Consider the following 16,353-nt stretch of genomic DNA (forward strand, 5'->3'; position numbering starts at 1 on the left):
GTCTGTCTGTCCCTCCCTCTGTCTGTCTTTCTCCCTGTCTGTCTGCTTCTCCCTCTCTGTACATCTGTATGTGTATGTGTGTGTGTGTGTCCCTCTCCCCCCTGCTCCCCGCTCCCTCGTCCCTCCCTCCCTCCCTCTCGCGCTTCTTTCGGGCTCACTCTGGCTCTCTGGCTCTCCCTCCCTCCCTCTCTCTCTCTCTCTGTCTCTCTCTCCCTCTCTCTCTCTCAGTGTGTCTCCTCTCCTGCGCTCTCCATCCTGCACTTCCTCGCATCCTCCCTCCCTCCCTCCCCCCCCAGCCAGCTTTCGGAGGGTAAACAATGTTTGCTGTCGTTGTGGTGGTTGTCATTGTGGTCTTCGTGGTCCTGGTCGTGGTTGCTGTCTTTATTGTCGTCGTCTCGGAATACCAGGTGCCTATAGACCAGGGCACGAACTTAAATGCTTGTTGAAGGCAGGAAGGAAGGGAGACTGCAGGCGGGAGAGCTCACTTGGAGCCGCGAGCGAGCGAGCCGAGAGGATCGGAGACGCCTCTGAGGCAGCCGGGAAACGAGCTGAGCTGGGGAGGAAGAGCCGCGGATTTCAACAGGCGGAGACAGGTAAGAGACAGCGGGAGTGGGGGGCCGGGGGGCGCCGAACGGGAAGGTACAGGGGCGGGCGCAGCCGCCGCTGGAGCCCGTTTGGAGGGCCGGGGAGCGATCGGAAATCGGCTTGTCAAAGGGAAATCGCCGAGCGCGAGCCGGGGAGATTGCCCTGGCCATCTAGCAGCGGGCAGGAACAGCTCGGGCACCTGGCTAGCCCCAGGGCGCCAAAGATTTCGGCCACGGCGTCTCTCAGAGGGCTGCCGGGACTGCAATCTGCTTCTGCAGAGGCAGCACCTGCAGCGACCGGGGGCAGAGAATGGCTGTGTTGTAGCTGGGTGCCCGCGGATAGATCCCTTAACCTCTCGGAGCCTCCGACAACTTCTGACACCAGAAATTGTGGTTGGCTAGGTCGGCAGTCTGGGGGCAGAGAGATCCAAGTTCCTTAATGTGTTGCTATATATTCGCAGGAGCCCAGATCTAGAGCTGCCAGGGACCCCCGAGGCCATCGAGTCCACCCCACCCCATTTTACAGAGGGGGAAACTGAGGTCCGGGCAGGGGACATGCTTTGGCCAAGGTCATGGAGGTAGCAAGTGGGAGAACAAATAGGGAGATCCCTATTTGAGGTCCTCTGAATCCAAATGCAACGTTTGTTCTTGCTACCGCACTGCCTTCTAGGGTGGGGAGCGATCGAGGTCTGCCCTGGGGGAGGGAATGGCCGTACCCCGGAAGGTCTGGCTCCTGGAAGTGCGAGGCTTTGTTAAGCATCTGTATGTCTGTCTGAGACGTTTTCTGGTTTCAATTCCGTATGTCAGAGTGATTGGGATTTGTGAATAAGAGAGCATCCTTGTGGTGAAGCGGAAAGGAGGAGGAAATGGTACAATAGGAGGAACCCGGGCTCTGGAGGCTGAGAACAAGGGTTCGAATTCTCCCTCTGCTGCTTGTTCCCTGTGTGACCTTGGCTAGGGCCCTTTCTCGTCTTGTGCCTCAGTTTCCTTCTCTGTAAAATGAGGGCGGGGGCGGGGGCCGCAGCTAACTGGTCTTCGGAGCTAGGAATCTCCTGGACAGTCGATTGAAATCAGGAGAGCCTCGAATTCCAATTGCGCCTCTGCCCCTCCCTGGCCGGGTGAGCCAAGCAGTTTTTACCCCGTGCGCGCAGTACTATACCAGAGGGTTAATAATGCCTGCGGCATCTCCCCGGAAAGGCTATTGTGAGGCGCCAGGGAGAAAAGGAGTGGAAACCCGTCTGTAAACAGTTCTCCGAGCACGGGCTCGGGGGATTTTCCAGGAGGGGCTTTCCAGCTGGAAGGGGCCTCGGAGACCCTCTAAGAGGAGGGAGCAGAACCGAGGGAAGGGACTTGTTTGGGGTCACAGGCAGTCCCGGGAACAGAAGCGATCCAAGTGATTGGCTGCAAATCACACAGGTAGTGAGTGGAGGGCTTGGGGAGGGGCACTGACTGGGCCGGGGGTCTGGGGGAGGATGACTTGCTCAAGGTCACTCAGGTAGATGCGAGCAGAGGTAGGCTTTTAAACGCAGGCAGGGCTTTTAACTTCCGAGCCAGCCGAGGTATCTATCAGAATTTGGTTCTCAGGGGGAAAAAAAAGAAAGAAAAGGGAAAAAAGAAAGAAAGAAAAAAAACGAGGCAGGAAAATATCCCTGAGCCCCGATTTTCAAAAGGACAAAATTTTTCCTCCCCGCAAAAGCGAATGAGACCCTCCCCGCCCCCCCGCCTCTCCCGCCCCCGCCTTCCCCCCCCCCCGCCCGCTCCCTCCCCCCTCCGCTCAGGCCCCAAATCCTGGTAGGTCATTCCTCACACTGACATCATGAGTATAAGTGCCAGGACTGTAATGCTGTCATTGCCACAGCGCGCCGGAGCCGAGGCTACCTCTCCCTGAAGCTGTCTCCTGCAGACATCAAGGGCAGCCAAGCAGCTGCGGAGCCTCCGCTCTCAGAGCGGGGCTGCGTCGAGGATCGGCGGTGAGCCGGCCGCAGAGGCTACCTTCCCGGCTCGGCTTGTAAGCTGCTGGCAGGGACTTAAAGCGCCCGCAGCGCAGCGGCTCAGCCCGGACCTGCCCGCGGCAATCTCCGCTGCCCGCCCGCCGGCTCGGCTGCCAGACAGCGGAGCACGCGCGCGCGCGCACACACACACTCGGAGGAAGCCGCTTGCTCCGAGGAGCGGAGCTCAAGCAGGCGTTTTCTTCTTTTCCAGCCCCGAACCTCGCGGACACGCTCGTGGCATAAAGAGGAGAAGGACTAAGCTTTGGCCGTTTCCCCAGCGGTGGCGGAGGCGGCGTCGTCGAGGGAAGAGCGGAGCCGATCGCTCGCTGGATCGGGGCATCAACAGGTAAGCCCATTTCTAGGAACTCGGCTGGGAAGGGAACCGCCCCGCCGCCGCCGCCGCCGCCGGCAGCTCTGTGGGACCCCCGACTCCCTGCGGCCGGCGCCTCCGAAGGCTCCTAATGAACTCTTGGCCTTTTAACCCTTTGTCTCTTGCGCTATCTGCCGCCGTCATTTAACTAGATATTGTCTGGCGCAAGCTCTTCTTCCTCTCCCTTCCGTAACGGCTAACGGGGGGTGGGGGGCGGGGGGCGGGGCGGTGGCTTTTTTCCTGTTCGCTTCCACTCACCCTTTTCGCCCCCCACTACAGGGTCGCTCCTGCCACTCGGGGCTTCGCCAGGGCCCTCCCGGTAAGTACTCCCCCCCCCCCCGCCCACTAACGGCCCCAGAGGGTGCGGCCAGCTGTTCTCCAGCTGTCAGGGGCCACTTCTTCATCCCGAGCATCTGGCAGCCCGGACCCTGCCCGCATTCTTCACTCGGTGCTGTTAGAATGAGAAAGCGAGAAATCGATGGGAGCCAGTGTTCCAGTGCGAGCTGGTCTCCATGGTAAACTGCAGCCGCTACCTACCTCCGGTGCCTACCCAGGGGGGAGGGAGGGGGGGCAGCTCGCGGCTGTCGAGGAAGGAGGGCAGAAGGGGGCTGCTGGGCCGTGGCCACAGCGCCATTGCAATTCGTGGCCCAGGCTCGCCCTGGGCCGGGGTGGGGGGCTCGTTGGGCCACCAGTCAGTCACCAGGGAGGCAGCAGGCAGGTGAACTTTGGAGGGTAACTGTTCGCACGCATTTGTTTAGGGCCCTGGAAAGAGCCGTGAGCTCTCCTTCAGACCTTAGCGGCGTCTGATCGCCGCGCCGTCGTCTGCACGCAGCAGCGCTCTCCTGGCTCTCCGCTTCCTAGACAAAGCCTCGACCAGTTTGGGAACCATGGCTCTGCCCCAGGACCTCGGGAATTCCTCCACCCATTTCCCAGTGGGCCCGAGCAACAGCAGCACGTACGTCCGAGACTGTGGCAGTGCGGGGAACGCGAGCATCAGCGATGGCACCATCAGCACCGTCAGCAGTGCCAACGACGGTGGCGGCAGCGGCGGCGGCGGCAGCGGCAGCGGCAGCAGCGGCGGCGGCGGCGGCGGCGGCGGCGGCAGCAGCCTGGACCACTCTCTGGTCAGCCTCTTCCACTGCATCATCCGGATCTCGGTTCTCTGCTCCTTCATCTGCGTGTCCCTCCTGAGTAACAGCATGCTGCTGCTGGTGTTCCGCCGGAAGCCTCCGCTCCTGCAGGTGGCCAACCGCTTCATCCTCAATCTCCTCATCGCAGATCTGCTCCAGACGGCCGTGGTGATGCCCTGGGTGGTGGCAGGCTCTCTGCCTTCCTTCTGGCCCCTGAGCGACCATCTCTGCACTGCCATGGTGACCCTGATGCACCTCTTCGCCTATGCCTCCATCAACACTATCGTGCTGGTGTCCGTGGACAGGTACCTGTCCATCATCTACCCTCTGTCCTATCCCAACAAGATGACAACCCTCTGGGGAGCCATGTTCATCCTGGCCACCTGGCTGGTGAGCCTGATTCAGAGCACCCCACCTGCCTTCGGCTGGGGGGACATCGGCTTTGACCGGGACAGCTCTCTGTGCCTCATCCTCTGGAATTCCAGCGCCTCCTACACGGCCCTGAACATCCTGCTGTCCTTCCTCTTCCCGGGGGCCATCCTGGTGGCCTGCTACGGGATGGTGTTCCGAGCAGCCCGAAGGCAGAACGCCTTAGTGCATCCCATGAGGCCCCGCATCCCGGAACCCGTGGAGTCGAGCACTGTGGTGGTGGAACAGGGGAGCGACGTGGAGGAGGAAGACGATGTGGACCGCAAGGACCCAAAACCTTCCTTCCACATGATCCCCCGGAGGCGCCTCTTCAAGCCCAGCCCATACCACTGCAAGGCTGCCCGAGTGATCTTTGTCATCATCACCTCCTTCATCCTGTGCATGGGCCCCTACTGCGTGCTGGCTATCGTCTCCTCCGTGGTGGGCCCAGCACACCCATGGGTCAACACCTGGGTCTTCCTGCTGTTTTTCCTGCAGTGCTGCCTCCACCCTTACACCTACGGTTACATGCACAAGAGCATCAAGAAGGAACTGGCCTTTCTGTTGCTGCGGCTCTTCTGCAGAGGGCCAATCGGGCAGAACTCCAGCATGGACAACAACTTCCCCATGGCCGACAGCAGGACTTTCCACTCCCACTACTCTGTGGCTTCAGCCTGGAAAGCCTAGACGGGCATCCAGGCGGCTGGCACCAGAGATCACTAGAGAGAGCATTTCTCTGGGCCATCCAGTCACAGGCAAAGACTGACGAGCAGTCATTTCCTCTGTAAATTAGTAGATTAGAAATGGAGGGGCCAGGCAGGGACTCCATGCTATGAGCCAAGAACTCTTGGGACTCTGAGCAGAACCTTCTCTCCTCCCCTCCAGACCCTCCAACCTCCCCCCCCCACCTCTGAGATATTTAAGCACCAAATTCCAAGAACTCTATCATCACACTCTCCACCCTAGAACTGTGCTCAGGATTTTCACCTACCCCTGGAGCTACAGCTACCGTGTCTGCCCAGGTTCCCTTAAAGGAACTTGGGTGGAAACACGGCACTTTTAGTAGCCAGGACCACAGTGGGCAGGGACTCCAGATGTGATAGTCACCTGCCACATGAACGTAGGGAAAATGACTCAAGAAACCCAGGTGAACTTTCCTTTCCAGGGTTTTTGAGATCAGCCACATGGTCCAACCATGGAAGAAGGCAACTGCCATCGCCGAAGGCTCAGTGATGGACAGAATGTCAGGAGGGGTTTCCAAAGTTCTGGCAGCGGCACAGAGAGTGGCCAAAGATCCCAGGACATATGTGAAATGGGAGTCTTGGCCACTGCAAAGGGGGAGGGAGGGAGGGAAGCACACCATCAGCTCTCATTTACTGTCAACTCCTGTTTTTGTAGGATGGAGAAGGCTACATGGGAAATCAGGAGACTCGCCCCAGTGGGCATTATTGACAAATATCTCCTATTTCCTATTGGAGTGATGTCGGAAAGGGAAACACTCTGGTGTTTCCCCTTTCCTCCTCCTTTAACGGACTTCTAGGCACAAAAACAGGATTGTAAAATAAGCATGTGTTCAATTTTCTCTGCCTGTTCCTTCTGTTTCAGAAAACAGGCACTTCTGCTAAGGCATTCCTTGAGGTGAACTGGACAGGGCCAAGGTCCTGCATTGTTGGCACTGCCCACAGGAGCGACGCCTCTCCTTAGAAAGCATGGTTCGGTGACAGCCGTCACACATAGGAACTAAGAGAGGCAAAGCGGCCGGCAGCAGTGGGAAACCAACTCTTGGGATGCCCAATGGTCCCAAAGGGGACGCAGAGACTGCTTCCATGCAGCCCCAGCTGTTTTTCTTCCTCCTGCAGAGCTTCTAATAGCCTCCGAGCTCCCAGCAGGTAAGGGAGAGAGAGAGAGGAGGGAGTCTGAAAAGACTTTGGAGAGGAAAGTATGACACTCCCTGGTGAGTAACTAATGTTATAGCACCACATAGATGGTATGCTTAGCAAATTTGCAGCTGCCACAAAACTCTGAGAACCAACATGTTGTAGAGCAAAGTCAGGATAGGAGAAGATCCTGACACACTCGAAAAGATGGGTCTGAATCCAATCTGGGGAACTGTTGTAGAGATTCATAGAGATTCTTACACTTGAACTCAAAAAATCCCCTCTAAGAACAAGAGGGGAAGGGAGGCTAACCAACAGTTCCAGAAATGACAGGGGGATTTCAGTGGACTCTAAGCTTAACATGAGCTTAGGACAGTGGGACGTGGCAATTCAAATTTCCCCCATGAGCTTGGGCTACATCAAGCTCTAGGGGCAACATTTAGGACCCCAGGAGTGATCCTTCTGCTGTCCTCTGCCCTGCTCAAACCACATCTGGAGCAGTTTGAGGAGGGGGGCACACTTTAATAAGCCACTGATAAGTCCGAGGGCACCCAGAGGAGGCCAATGGCTTCCAGATGACGCCGTAACAAGCCTGGTTGAAGGTACCAGAAATGTATTGGAAGGGATGTCACCCAGAAGGGGGATCGTTAGCTTCGTTCTGCTTAGCCCCAGAGAGCAGAACTGAGAGCAAATGGGTTGATATTTACTGCCCCACCATGTTCTGTTCCCAATTCAATCTAGAAATCAAGCTGTTCCATTCAAACGTAGCCTGAATATTTCTGTCAGAAAAGGAGGGGGCTTTGGGGAAACCCTGACAAAATATCTTTATGTTCCATTGGGTTACTAGAGAAGAACATCATGTCACATAGAGCAGGAAATAACCAAACCCTTTTGGCTAAGGCTATATACATCGGGGTCCCTATTCTGATTACGGAAGCTAGATCTCCCCGAGGTAAAACAGACACTCGGATGGTTGATCTGATCGTCCAGTCCCCTATAACCATGTCAAACAAACTGTGAAGCCAAATAAGTTGGGGGGTGCAAAAACATAAAAATTACGGTCAATTCCAGGGTCCCAAAATAGACGAGGCAATATTGACAACCTTGAACCCCATCTTTTTGAGATCCTGATATCCCATTAGAACTCCTAGGATCTCAAGCATTTTCAGAGACTTCTATCTATTCCTCCTCACTGAATGTGACAAGAGCTCTTGGGGGAAGAAGCTAAATAGCTCTCTAGCTAGGCTGAGAATAGCTGGAGGGTCCAGTTGTCAGTGGTCAGCATCTGGAGGGAAAGAACAAAATAGCATTTAGCTAACCGGACCCGAGCCTGTCGTATAGATCCATCCAGGAAAGCTGGCTTAATTCGGGATCTGTGATCACATGCATAGGGCAGGATGTACACTGAAGTTCATGGATTTTTTAAAGCTAAAAAAAAGGAACAGTATTGTATCTGCTCCAGTTCCTAAAGGTATGGCCATCTTGGTCTTTTATCTGCCCGTCCCCAAAAGGTACTTGAGGGAATCAGTGGCCCCAATGACCCATCTTTTAATCAGAGGAGAAAGAGACTGGATTTGGGCTCAAATCTCAGCTTCTCCTCTTTGGAGCGGTGTGACCTTGGGCAAGTCACTCAAGTTTTCTGAAGCCCCAGTTTCCTCATCTGTAAAATGGGGGGGTTGGACTGGATAACCTGGGAGGTCCCATCCAACCCAAGATAGGGATTCTGTGATTTCAAAGCTGTTTCTAGTATTTAAGGCTGTTCTCGGTTGACTATATTTTGGCTAGAGAGTACCCAGTTAGGCAGATTGTATTGTAATCACATTCTTTTTTATTTTTTTTATTATTTTTTTATTTATTTAAAATTTATTTATGTAATCACATTCTTAAGGCATTTGTTGAAATTGAGCCACTTGTTATTTTAAAAACTCAACTGCCAAAAACCATTTCAGAAAAAAATGTTTTGCCTGCTTCCCTCCGGTCTCTCCTCTTTCTCTCCCTTTTCTTTCTCTCCTTTCTCTCAGCCACCTCTCTCTTCCTTTCTCTCCCCAGCCACTATTCCCTCCTTTTCTCCTGCCTCTCTCCCCCTCTCTTCTCTCTTTTCCTTCTCTCTCTCCCTCCTTCCCTTTTTTCTCTCTTCCCCTTTTTCCTCTCCCCTACCTCTTTCTTTTCCTTCTCTCCCCTGCCTGTCTCTCCCTCCTCTCTCCCATTCTCTCTTCTCTTCCTCCTTTCTCCCAGCCCCTCTTCCCTGTCTTTTTCTTTCCCCCTCTATTTTCCCACCTCCTTATTTCAAGGCTGACCATAGCTAGCCATTAATCGACATTGCCTGTCTTGCTTTACCAGACTGCTCTCAATTCAAAATCAAATTCCCATCCTTCGAACCCTTTGGGGTCCATTTCACAGTGCACCTGCCATTCTCAGATCGTGTTGAAATCCAGCAATTTAATTTTCGAATACCTCTTTCCCCCATAATCTTATTCGGCTTTCATTCTTTTGGTAAATAATTTTTAATTATGGGAAAGATGTATATCACAGATCTTTTGATGGAAGCAAAGACCTTTTTCGGTGTGAGAAGCTAAGAAAAAGGACCTTTGATCTGATAAGATTCAGCTTTGCTGCCATTTTTTATTACAGAACAATTATGTGCTAACTCCAATAAAAGCACTAAATTAGGAAGTCAATTGGCACACGATATTCTGTCATTTGAAAATAGGTGAGCACAAGAGAAAAAGTTAGTTAGCCTCCCAGGCATTTATGAGGCAGCTAGTATATTGGATAGAGTACTGAATCTGAAGGTCTGGGGCTCCTGAATGAAATGCAGGCTCTGCCAATTTACTAGCTATGTGACCTTGGGCAAGTCACTGTGCCTCTGTGGGCCTCAGTTTCCTCATCTGTAAAATGAGGGGGTTGGAACAGATAGCCTCCAAGATCTCTTCCAACCCTCAATCCATCATGCTATATGTCTCTTGATTTTATGCCATTAGAAGATTGGCTGACAGATGTTTACCTTGAGAAGTTAAGATTTGAGTAAAGGAGGGGGTGCTGCCCCCCCAAATGCCAGATGGGAGAGGGATTAGAGTCATTCTAGTTGGCTCCAGGGGAACTAGGAACATTGTGAGAGTTTGATGGTAAGGAAGATTTTCCTGGCAAAGCTCTTCCAGAGTGGGATGGTATACCTAGGCAGGTAATGAGCTCCCCATTCCTAGAGGAGCTTCAAGCAAAGGCTAGCTAGCTATCCCCTTATCTCCTGAGGATGCTGGGGAAGGGATTCTTATTCAAGAAGTTGCAATTGGTGACCTCTGAGGTCCCTTCCGGCCTCCAGATTCTTTGAGTCTGAATAATGGCTTTCTTTTTTTTCAGCCTTTTGTGAGTCTACGTAATGACTTTCTTTCTTTGATTTTTAAAAGGCTTTTGTGAGTCCATATAACGACTTTCTTTTTTGTTTAAGGCTTTTGTGGTTCTGTATAATAACTTTTTGAAGGCTTCATATTTTGGCTTCTTAGGACATTTAAACATCTCATTAGTTCCAAATATAGGAAGTAGAATAGATGTTAAAATGATTTTATTTAGGATTATGAATTTAATAAAAAATAGTAGAGCATCTAGTTTGCCTGGGTATAAGAGCCGCTTTGACGCACAAGCTATCTAAAAATGCTTGGAAAAACAGTTGCGTCCCTACTTAAAGAGATGAGGGACCCTCTGTTGGGGCTTAGAGCCCCCAAGTTTCCCTTTCCTCCCTATCCCTTTAACAGCAGTGGCTGGTGCTTTTGGCCTCTTCATACATCCTCATTGGCGACTTGCCTTCCCACATTTACCTGCCTGCCTAAACAGCCTAAACTCCCTTTCCCTGAACCCAGGACCAGCTAGGTATTCACAGAAATTCCAGGCGAACCCCAAGGGACCCTGGAGCTGAGGAACTAACCTCCAGCTGACTGTCAGATCTGCTAGCCCAGGACCTTTCCGGTAAGTGAAAATAGAGGGAGACAGGAAGAAGGATGAGGACAGGGGGACGGAAAGGCAATTAAGTGACTGGAGGCGAGGTAAAGGACTTCTCAGCAACCTAGGTTTCCAGGTCACCAAAAAAAGGCATGTGGCTATCCTTTGATGTCACAAGGGCTTGGAAGGAGTTTGAGAAAGTGAATTATGGTTCTTTTCCTCCGATTCTGAGAATAATAACCATCATCATCACCCTCCCATTTCTACAGCATCTAGGGACTTACAAAGCTTTTTCTTCACTATAAGCATGAAACCTCTCATATAAGTGTTAGTCCCATTTTAGAGATTGGGAAGTTAAGATTCAGAGAGAAATGAAACTGTCTGCTCAAGCTGAAATAATGCTTCCAGTTAGATGTGAGCAACACATTTAGATGGCACTGAAAGCTGAAGCTTGCTGGCTTCTCTGTGGCCCAGTATGGGAGAGATGTGGAAATCCATCTCTTTTTGGGTCCTATTCATATCCTGCTATGGTGGGCCTTAGGTGCTCGACATCTCCCCCACCCACAGTGAAAAAGATTGGACCATCTCTTTGGCCAAAGATTGACGTATGAGGGTAGAAACTGAACTCTTCCCCCCTTTGTTCATCCAAAAATGCTATCTTTACAATTATAAAAGTCATCGTTAGATGACCAAGAGTCTCATTGAAATGATTGGACTAACCTTTTTTTCCAGTTCTGGATTTGGAGTCAAAGGCTTTGGCTTCCAATCCCATCTCCACTAAGGTTACCTTTGTGACCTTGGTCGGGTTATTTCCCTTCTGGGGCCTCAGGTCCCTCGTCTGTGAGATAAGGGGGTTGGATAAAATGTTATCTCCGATCTCTCTAGCTTGGTAATTCGTCTAAATTTGCCGGCCATCTCTTGGAGATGTTTACTGCTTGGAGTGGAGACATTATGATAATGAGTGTGACTAAAGGTAAAATTCTCAATATGAAACAAAGATGGCGCTAATACAACTAGAGTTAAGGCTCGATAGCCTTCCCCCCACCCAATGCACATTTTGAGATGCAAAATATCAAAAAATATTTCCCCTCATGCTTGGTTTTTTTTTTTTGCTTTGAAATAGCAGCCCTGCTGCCAAGAGGGAATACTCCAACAAAATGTGTTTTCTTCCTTGTTTGAGCAAAGGCTTAAAGGAGCCTCTCAGCTGCTTACCACTTGCTGAGATGGCAGAGGGGGGCCGCTAATCACTGGCTCACACAGCCCACTCCACTTTGGGGGGTTCCCACTTAAGCCTGGGGCTGGGTGGTGGGCAGGTGAGGCTCAGGATTGGTTCTGATGGTCAATCAAAAATCACTGGCTCCCCCATCCCTGCCATCTTTTAGAATCCCAGGAAATATGGGAACTCCTAGTCGTTCAAGGTTTGCTTGGTCCAACGGTTACTGAACATCTCTTTGTCTAGAAGGTTGAAGGAAGCCAACGAGATGGCTTTTAATTGGGGCTTTATTGTTTCTCTATGCGAGAGACAGCATGATACAGGAGAATGGCAAAGCCTTGGAAGCAAGAAGACCTGGGTTCAAATCCTATCTCCTGATATCACTCATCACTTGCTAGCTATATATCCTTAAGCAAGTAACTACTTAGCCCCTAAGCCTGTGTCCTTCTCCGTAGAATAGGGGTATCGCATGTAGCATCCCCTTCCGGGGGGGTGCTGTGAAACCCAAACAAGCTAATGTATATAATATGCCGCTTTGCAAACCTTAACACTATATAAATGTTAATTATTATTAATATTAATATTATTCCTATTACTATTGTTATTGTAAATGTTCTTTGACAACGAAGGTGCTAAATATTAGTCTGTGTCCGTGTAGCTAGTCGCTTTCTTATATGGGCAGTGTATACGCATCGTGCTAGAAAGGGAACTCCTGAAAGAGGGGAGGATTCAATCATTTCTCAATTTCTGGAGTAGAACAGCTCAGTTGTTTTTCTTATGGGTACAGAACAGAGTACAAGGGGTTTCACGTATGGCTAAGAGGCCAGCGTCTTCTGAAGGCTATCGACAAGGTTTCTTTTTAAACTACTGGCCAGACTGGGAGGTGAAACCCCATTCTAAGACAACTGGCTATCAACACATGAGCTAATAGTGTAGACTGAAGGCCTAGCCGGCATTGTCCACAACACAATGGGCACCTGTCACCCACCACCCCCCTCCCATTGACTGCATAACAAAATGGACAGCCAATTACAATCTTTCCCTCCTGGGAAGACCCTCTCCTGGACACTGAGCAGGAGACAACTTGGCACTGCCTAGGCCCATCTAGCACTTAACCAACAGAGATGTGTCCAGAGTAAAGCCTAGCTTTTGGAATCGGGCACCAATTGGCCATGACAAATCATGATAGCTCAACAAATTCCCCAGGAATTCCCTTTCTTCAACTTGTCTTTTTTCTATCGGTAATTCTTGGGAAAACATGACCTCCACAACTTGTCCCCACCCCACCGCTCTTATCCTATCAGTGCTTTGAATGTGACAAATTACTGGAACAGTGCAGTGGTCCAATTGGCATGAATTGGGTCATGGTATACCATTTAATTCTGGTAAGGACTCCAACCAGATGTTTGGAATATATTACCTTACATTAACATTTCTTCCACCTATAATGGAAGGGGGAGGAGTCTATGAGACCTAAAGTCTGCTCCTTTGTCTCCCCAAAATCTACTCAATATCTTTGACTCTGCCCCTTTTCTCACAACTACCCCAAGTAGCAAACAAGCTCTCTGGCCCTGCTCTTCACCAATGGTGTGCACCTCAATTTCTCTAAATTATTAAGACACACACACACACACACACACACACACACAAGAGGCGGAATGGACGGTGAATGGGGAGGTCCTACAATTGAGGGTGGGCACGGCTAGCCTCTAGATCACTTGTATCACACAAGAAAAAAAAGAGAATTCAATGAATTTTGTTACTGCTAGGTTTAAAAGAAAAAATGATTTCTATCTCCATTGAGTCCTCCTCAATTTCCAAAACCTGGGTTTAGAACAAAATTCCATGTGAGGCTCTCTGAGCCAGAAAATAATAGACGTTTATGCTCTTTACTATGGGAATTTTTCATTTCCTTTTTAAAAAAAATTTTTAAAGATGTTACAATATGTTTGTAATAGAAGTGCCTTTTCACAAAATTTGTCCAACTCTGGGGACAAAGCCCCCAAAGGCACAGTGTATCTTAACGGCACAAATTGGGCAGTCTGTCCTTCCTTCCTTCCTTCCTTCCTTCCTTCCACCAGAAGAAATTCCTTCGCCCTCAAATCACCTTCTTCCATAATAGCAACTCCCATTTCTTGAGCACCAGGCTGGCCATGGGACCAAGTCCAGGGTGCTTTATCACTATGCCATGCTGCCCACTTTGCCGTTTTGCCTAGCTAAGTTGGCCCAGTAGGCAGGGGTACTCTGTCAAAGACCAGTAGGCTTGCTTTAATGGAATCATTTATAAAAGGTTTTCAGCACACTTTTCTTGGACAGAGAATGGAGTCCTGCTTGAAGAATGTATTTAAAGTAGATTAAGTAATGCTTATGTCTTTAAATATACTATTACACTATCTTTGCTGTTTTCTTCTGTAAACTCAATAAAGTCTAATTTCACATCTCTGTTGGAAGTGGCTGAGATTTTCATTTTGACCAGACTAGAAAAACAGATGCACAATATGTATATACCACACTTCTAATGAGGGGCACACCTGATGGCCACCACTGGAGGGGGGGTGGGGAGTCAAGGGAAATTCCTCAAATAAAGGTGCCAGATCTGACCTCTGTCATGATCCAGTTAGGAGGGCAGCTCGTAGGATAAAGTTCTCCCTCTCTCCCACCTGGAACAAACACTTTGACTTAGTTGTGGGTCTAGTGGGAATCTGGCCATTGGCCAACATCATGGGCCATATATATCAGCTCCACTCAATTCCCTGCCTCCCTAGTACTCTGCCCACCCCCTCCAACTCACACATTGTCTTGGGTTTCAGGTTGGCATTCCCCAGAAGGTTAGGAAAAAGGAAGGCCCATGGGCCAAAGGAGAGAACATAGGATTCAGAATGAGTATATCAAGGAACCATTTCTGCTGAAGAAGATAGCCAGTGGGCCTTAAAGCCACTGAGGAGGACGGGAGTCGTTACAGAAGAGAGGCATGGGGTTGGAAGGGCCTCAGTCAGTTTTTTGTTCTGCCTATAAAATGAGAATGTCCAACTATGTGGATTAGGTTGGTGGCTCCAAGTTTTGTAGCCACTGAAAGAGTTGGCAAGGAAGTTAGGAATTACATAGGCTAACCCCACTGAAGCCTGCCCCATTCCTGAAAGTGGCCATTTAACCTCTAAATAAAGGCCTCTAGTCATGAGAAACTTACTATCTTGAGAAACAAGCCCATCTAGGATTTCCCTTTAGAAGGGGTCTATATGGACCTATGTGCAGTTCCCCAAAATCTAAGACCCAACCAAGATTTACTATCAAAGTCTATTTAGGAAAAGTTCAAACATCATTTGTTTTGAACCACCATGAAAGGCAAGGTTAGTTAGCAAGGCAAAAACAAGGGGGTGGTTGACAGCCGAGGGTCCTGATTAAGCCCAGAAACAGAGGCAGCAAGTGCACTGACCCTTTGTCACTTTCACGGGTTAAACCCATAGCTTTCCCTGATCCCCAAAGAAGGGTGATCAGTGACCAAATACAAACGGGCCAGGCTCTGCAGCTCAAGGTATGCAGTTTTATTGAATGACAAAGACAGAAGTGTTTGCTATTTCACCAGGTCTAAGATCTTGCCTAACAAATGGACTCTCCAAGCTACATAGCAAGGGCTGGTAGAAAGGCACAGTCAGTTTCTGAGTTGGAAAAATGCACATTTGACATAAGACTTACTAGCCAGTCAGTCTGATGGAGAAACCACTTGTGCTGAACCAAAAAGGGAGGTGGAAGTAGATAGAATACAAGGTATTCTATACCTGGTAGTTTGAAAAAAAAACTGATTTTCAGCTGTTCCTACTGATTTAAATTAAAACCATTTCAAGGAAATCAGTGTAAACCTGCATCCCCTAAAAGTTTGTTTCCTATGAGAGTGCTGTTTTCTGCCATTGAAACTATTCAACTCTGAGGTCTCGAAAAAAAAGCTTCCTCTTAAACAGTTAACATTTCCTTGAGAACTTCACAACAAGGAAGGCCATGGCAGAGACTTAATCCACCTTCACGACACTATAAATCTTGCTGACAAACCAGAAGCAGGCAAAAAATCCAATGGTCCCTGAAATGGAATGAAAAAGATCTTGGTTAAGTAGAAATTCTCACAAATCATAACCCTTTCTTGAAAACATAAAGCATGGCCATTTCTAGGAGGGCTTGCTGATGCTATGAAATTTTAGGAAATCCCCCAAGTGGGAGAGTAGATAGAGCTCAGGTCTGGAATCAGGAAGGCCTGAGTTCAAAACCAACCTCAGATACTTATCAGCTGTGAGACCATGGACAAGTCACTTCACTGTTCTTTGCCTCAGTTTCCTCATCTATAAAATGGAGAAGATAAATAGCCCTCCCCACCCAGGGTTGTTGTGAGGATCAAATGAGACAGCAACTGGAAAGTGTTCAGCACAGTGCCTAGAACACAGTGCTACAGAAATGTTAGCTATTGTAATTATTATTGTTGTTCTAGAAGATAGCAAAATCTTGGGCCACCAACTGAAACAATTGTGAAGTGCTCCCGCTCCATTCCCAGACTTTTTTAGATGTGACTTCATCAAGCTGAGAGGCAGCAGGGTCTTTGAGCTGCCTAGCTCTCTGAGAGGATGAAGTGATTTGCCCAGGGTCACACAGCTAGCACATGGCAGAAACAGGATTTGACTTCACTAAAGCTTGCCTGCCTCTCATCAAAGAAAGCCCTTTCTTTTCTTCAGTAATATTCTATTTTTCCCCATTACATGTAAAAACAATTTTGAACATTTGTTTTTTAAAACACTGAGTTCCAAATTCTTTCCCTTCCTCTTCCTCTCCCCCCTCCTGCGATAATAATCAATTTGGTCTAGGTT

The 16,353-nt window shown here is 49.6% G+C and overlaps 2 protein-coding genes across 4 annotated transcripts in view; one reads left to right on the plus strand and one right to left on the minus strand.

The window, feature by feature from the left end:
• The first annotated feature begins 299 nt into the window (after window positions 1-299).
• On the plus strand, window positions 300-13,948 carry GPR101 (G protein-coupled receptor 101). 2 transcript variants are annotated; one of them, XM_056809380.1, is made up of 4 exons: window positions 300-593; window positions 2,787-2,921; window positions 3,225-3,264; window positions 3,704-5,848. In XM_056809380.1, the coding sequence occupies exon 4, from the start codon at window positions 3,833-3,835 to the stop codon at window positions 5,168-5,170; it is 1,338 nt and encodes a 445-aa protein (XP_056665358.1). In that variant the 5' UTR covers window positions 300-593; window positions 2,787-2,921; window positions 3,225-3,264; window positions 3,704-3,832; the 3' UTR covers window positions 5,171-5,848. The 2 variants fall into 2 exon arrangements, with proteins under 2 accessions (XP_056665358.1, XP_056665359.1); XM_056809381.1 differs by lacking the exon at window positions 300-593 and adding an exon at window positions 2,407-2,592 and having other exon boundaries at window positions 3,704-13,948.
• Window positions 13,949-15,033: 1,085 nt separating this feature from the next.
• The window catches only part of LOC100010349 (transmembrane 9 superfamily member 2-like), an 88,133-nt gene continuing 86,813 nt past the window's right edge, over window positions 15,034-16,353 (minus strand). For both annotated transcript variants that reach the window (XM_056809379.1, XM_001363320.5), the window contains one exon: window positions 15,034-15,578. In XM_056809379.1, the coding sequence (XP_056665357.1) occupies window positions 15,511-15,578 (68 nt within the window). In that variant the 3' untranslated portion in view covers window positions 15,034-15,510. The remainder of the gene's footprint in view (window positions 15,579-16,353) is intronic.

Source organism: Monodelphis domestica, chromosome X, assembly GCF_027887165.1.
Source record: "Monodelphis domestica isolate mMonDom1 chromosome X, mMonDom1.pri, whole genome shotgun sequence".
NCBI classification, from domain to species: domain Eukaryota; kingdom Metazoa; phylum Chordata; class Mammalia; order Didelphimorphia; family Didelphidae; genus Monodelphis; species Monodelphis domestica.